The following is a 5,392-nucleotide window of genomic DNA, read 5'->3' as shown; positions in this document are numbered from 1 at the left end:
CTAGAGTAAATATTATTGATGAAAACAGACGATCTTCTGCTTTAAGTAAGCTTACAATACCAATTGAAATGATCAATGTGGAGCAGTGGCTCTCAGACCAGCAGCATCAGAATCACCTGGGACCTTGTTAGAAGTGGGAATTCATAAGTGGCCCCAGACTTACCAAATCAGACGCTGTGGGGGTGCAGTACAATAATCTGATTTGACAGGCCCTCTAGCCTGGTGATTCTGACACCTGATAAAGTTTGAGACCCGCTCTGGAGAGTAATGTAAACATGAAGATGACAACATAAGCATAACAAATAATCATATAGAGGTAGCAATATATTCAAATTATTTTGTAGCAGTATTCTACAGTATTATCATAATCGTGTCTGAATGAAACTGAAGGGCATATTTGATCCCTGCCTTCACATAAAATCAGTCATATGTCTAAACAAAAGACAACAGATTTCTATTTTCTCACTGATGTAAAGAAAGGAGATTGCTCTATTGCCCCCATATCTACTTTATACTAGGTTTCATGTGGGCTAGAAAAACCTGATAAAATCTAATTTATAACTCAAGATCCAATTTATAACCCAGTTTACACATGAAACAAAATCAAAGGAAAAATAACAAAGATGCTAATTATGAACTGTATTTTATCATATGAAAAGCAATGACTTCTTTATATCTACTACATTCTTTTGTATTTTAATTTATTCTCTAATGAATGTAGATTAATTGTCCTTAATGATTGCTAAAGTGATACCACTGTGATCACAGACCATAACTTTTCTGAGAGCTCATCTGAACTGTATATCACACCAGACTTACATGATGTATTTGTTTAGTTAAAATGTAATATGTATTCATTATTGCATCTTCAGGAAATACAGAAAATTATATGGAAAATAAGTTAACTGTAAAGCCCCCAGAATTAACCAATATTAATACTTCACATACAGTCTTTCAGTTTTTTATCTATGCATTTCAATGGAATTGACATATGGTACTTACAACTTTGTATTCTTTGGTTAATTAACCCAGCTCATATATCATAATTTTTTATGTTGTTAAGAAATCTTCACAATTATTACTTAATACATATTATGCCAACATATACATATACCATGATGATACTTATGTACTTATAATTTGGGGAATTAGAACTATTTATTTCATTTCCTTTTTCTTTTCTTTCTTTGCAATTATGCAATTACATATGTCTGTGATGAACATCTTTGCACATAAGTCTGTGTCTAAAGTTTTGGTCAGTTACATTAGATATTTTCCCACACATAGAATTATTAGGCATGGGACCATCAATATTTAAAAAAACCTCCTGAGACTTATTGCTAATTTTTCCCTACAATACTGTATTAATTTATATGCTCATTGGCATTTTTTCAGAGGTCCTGTTTCATTTATATTCACCAGCAAGGTTTTCATCTTGTTTTACTTATAAGTAAGCAGATGCAGGAGGATTGCCTGAGGCTGGGAGTTTAAGACCCAGCCTAGTCAGTTTAAGACTAAGCCTAGTCAACATAGTGAGACCCCATTTGGGTAAAAACATTAGCAAGGCATTGTGGTGCGCACCAGTAAGCCCAGCTATTCTGGGAAGCTGAGGTGAGATGACTTGACTAGGAGTTTGAGGGTGCAGTGAACTATGATCATGCCACTGCACTGGGTGACAGAGAGACTTCATCTGTAAAAAAAATTATTATTATAAAAGTTGTTATTTTTATTACATTAATATGCATTTATTTTATTACTAATTAGGTTGAGCACGTATTCAAATATTTATTAACTATAGTTGCTTTTTAAAGAATTCTTTTTTCATATCCTTTGTCCATTTATCTATTAGAGTCTGATTGCTTTTCTTTTTTTTATTTCCAATTTTTAAATTCAGGAGTACATATGCAGGACGTGCAGGTTTGTTACATAAGTAAATGTGTGCCATCGTGGTTTGCTGCACAGATCATCTCATCACCTAGGTATTAAGCCTAGCATCCATTAGCTATTCTTTCTGGTGCTCTCCCTCCTCCCAGCCCACACTCTCTGACAGGCCCCAGTGTGTGTTGTTCCCCACCATGTGTTCTTGTGTTCTCATAATTCAGCTCCCACTTGTAAGTGAGAACATGCAGTATTTGGTTTTCTGTTCCTGTGTTAGTATGCTGAGGATAATGGCTTCCAGCTTCATCTATGTCCTCACAAAGGACATAATCTCATTATTTTTTATGGGTGCATAGCATTCCATGGTGTATATGTACCACATTTTCTTTACCCAGTCTATCATTGATGGGCATTTGGGTTGATTCCATGTCTTTGCTATTGTGAATAGTGCTGCAGTGTACATACATGTGCCTGTATCTTCATAAAAGAATGATTTATCCTCCTTTGGGTATATACCCAGTAATGGGATTGCTGTGTCAAATGGTATTTCTGCCTCTAGGTCTTTGAGGAATCACCACACTGTCTTCCACAATGGTTGAACTAATTTACACTCCTACCAGCAGTGTAAAAGCATTCCGTTTTCTCCACAACCTTGTCAGTATCTGCTGTTTTTTGACTTTTTAATAATAGCCATTCTGACTGGTGTGAGATGGTATCTTGTGCTTTTGATTTGCATTTCTCTAATGATCAGTGATGTTGAGCTTTTCTTTATATGTCTGTTGGCCTCATGTATGTCTTCTTTTGAGAAGTGTCTGTTCATGTCCTTTGTTTAGCTAAAGAGAAGTAAAGTTTGATTAAGTTCCTTGTAGGTTGTGGATATTAGACTTTTGTCAGATGAATAGATTGCAAAAATTTTCTCCCTTTCTGTGGGTTGTCTGTTCACTCTGATAATAGTTTCTTTTGCTGCACAGAAGCTCTTTAGTTTAATTAGATCTCATTTGTCAATTTTTGCTTTCATTGCAATTGCTTTTGGCATTTTTGTTATGAAATCTTTACCTGTGCCTATGTCCTAAATGGTATTGCCAAGATTTTCTTCTAGGGTTTTTATAGCTTTGGGTTTTACATTTAAGTGTTTAATCCATCTTGAGTTGATTTTTGTATTTGGTGTGAAGGAGGGGTTCATTATCAATTTTCTGCATACTGATTTTTGGAACTTTTTTTGAGAATTTTTCTCTAATAAGAGTATTGAGATTTTGGTCTATATTAAATAATAATGTTAATAAAAATGGGAACAGTCAATTATAAACCCAAGCAAAATTCAACATAAAGGCGTTCTTTCAAAGAGTGTCTTCCCAGACTGCTAAAACGGGTGGCCTCTCTGTATCCTGTGCACAATCAAAACACCTCTTCAGCTACAAGACATTCCTTTCTCTCAATCTCTGTAACAATCCTTCACCAAGACCTGTCATATTGCTTTCTCGGCATCTTGGATTCATCAACTTTTTTTTTTTTTTTTTTTCATGTTTCTCACTGCCTGTATAATCAGGTCTTTATTCAAAAGAAGCTGTCCAAAATGATTTGACCTTTATGGAATAATCAAATTTAAGAGTTTATGCAGCAGGCTTCTTTTCCTCTGTAGTAGGTTTCTTTTCTGCAGGCTTCTTTTCAGGGGCTGGTTTCTTGGTAGCTGCTGCCTTTTTTCCCACCAGAGGCTTCTTCTGCTTCTTAACACCAACAGCAGCCTTCTTTCCTTTCTTACCTACCACAGGCTTCTTGCCTGCAACCGCCGCCTTCTCATCTGATTTGGCTTGTAGTGCCGCTGCTGCAGCAGCTGCCTTATCCACCCGGAGCTTGTGATTCCTGGCCTGGCGAAGAATGGTGTTCCGGCGCATGGTCTTTGCATATGGGTTTAGCTTCAACATGATTCTCAAGTTTTTCAGTGGGTTCTTCTTTAGGACTCTGCGATGAATCTTCTTGCGTGGTGCTCGAAGGGCTCTTTGGATCTCTGGGCTTTTCAAGATTCTGCTAGGATCTGTATTAATCATCTTGTGCATGGGAAGATTGTAGTTACTCTTGAGGGAAGCGGCTTTACGCCAAGTGCCATACAATTCATCTAACTTCCGGAAAGCACTTTCAGTCCAAATGCAGAAATGTCCCACATGCCCACCAGGAGCAAGCTTCAAAATGTTCAGCTTGCTTACATTAAGCAGAGTAATTCCAGGGATGTTTCTGAAGGCCTTGATGATACCATTATCCTCATTATAGATGATGCACGGGCCCCTGCGCTGGATACGGCGACGGTTTCTCATTTTGCCTTTGCCAGCTCTCATTCGCTGAGAGGCATAGACCTTTTTGATATCATTCCAGGCTTTAAGTTTCTTAAGGAGCAAAACAGCTTCCTTGGTCTTCTTGTAGCCTTCAACTTTATCTTCGACTACCAAAGGAAGTTCAGGAACTTCCTCAATACAATGACCTTTAGACATGACCAGTGCTGGTAGGGCTGAGGCAGCCAGGGCAGAACAGATGGCGTATCGTTTTTGGGTTGTGTTCACTCTACGATGCCAACGGCGCCAGGTTTTGGTTGGTGCAAACATTCGGCCTCTATGACACATGTTTCCAAAAGCACCCTGGCCAGAGCGGTGAGTCCCACCACCTCGAACTCTGGGAATTTGAGCCACAGCTCTGCCAGTACCCCAAGACTCAGCACTGGTCTGATGACCTGCTAATTCACTGACAGCGTAGGGCTGTCTGTTGTTTTTGCGCAAGTTGGTGTGAACAAAGTTCACAATGTCTGGTCGAATAGGAGCCTTGAATACAGCAGGCAAAGTGACATTTTTACCAGATGACTCCCCCTTTTTGGAGTACACTGATATCAGTGGGCGAGCACACGCCGTGGCGGAGAGATGACACAGCCACGCTACTTTCAGCCCAGATGCTGCCACAAGAAAAGCGGATTCATCAACTTTACTTATCTCTAGCTAAACCATCATCAATGATCCCCTGAACTATTTCAAGAACCTCCTGATTCCTAAAATTGTATCTGGTCTCAATTTAACGAAAATATTATATCCCCTCCCCCTGCTCAAGCTTAAAGCCTTTCAGAGTTCATCTATTGTCCTTAGGATTAAGAAAAAGCTCTCTATTATGTCTTTTTCTCTAGTTTTATTCAGTGCTAGCTTTTCCCCTTTTTCCTGGGTCCATCACAGTCTTCTTTGAATTCTTATTATTACTATGCCTTCTTTGGTTACAGGGCCTTTGCTAGTGTTCATCCCTCCTCCTAGAACATTCACTAGCACCTCGTCCCTTTACACTCCCTTCACTTTGTTGACTCCTAGCATTTCGCAGCTTTCACTTCTCAGCCCAAACGTTTTTCCACACCCAAATATCTACGCTAGGTTCCTTTGATATGTGCATTCAGAGATCTGTGTTCTATTCCATTGGGGTACTTTTCTTATTTCAATTATATATTACTATGAATTTGATTAATATTTGTCTTTCTCACTATGTGGCTAAC

General features: G+C 38.4%; 1 protein-coding gene across 1 annotated transcript; it reads right to left on the bottom strand.

Annotated features, from left to right (window-relative positions):
• Positions 1–3,401: 3,401 nt before the first annotated feature.
• LOC116483011 (large ribosomal subunit protein uL4-like) lies at positions 3,402–4,828 on the bottom strand. The gene has a single exon (XM_032760016.2). It carries the CDS (start codon positions 4,488–4,490, stop codon positions 3,489–3,491), a length of 1,002 nt encoding a protein of 333 aa, XP_032615907.1. The 5' UTR covers positions 4,491–4,828; the 3' UTR covers positions 3,402–3,488.
• Between the last annotated feature and the right edge of the window lie 564 nt (positions 4,829–5,392).

Source organism: Hylobates moloch, unplaced genomic scaffold (genome assembly GCF_009828535.3).
Source record: "Hylobates moloch isolate HMO894 unplaced genomic scaffold, HMol_V3 SCAFFOLD_9, whole genome shotgun sequence".
Lineage (NCBI taxonomy): Eukaryota > Metazoa > Chordata > Mammalia > Primates > Hylobatidae > Hylobates > Hylobates moloch.
Note: the sequence above shows the minus strand (reverse complement) of the source record. Positions and strands in the feature narration are given on the sequence as shown.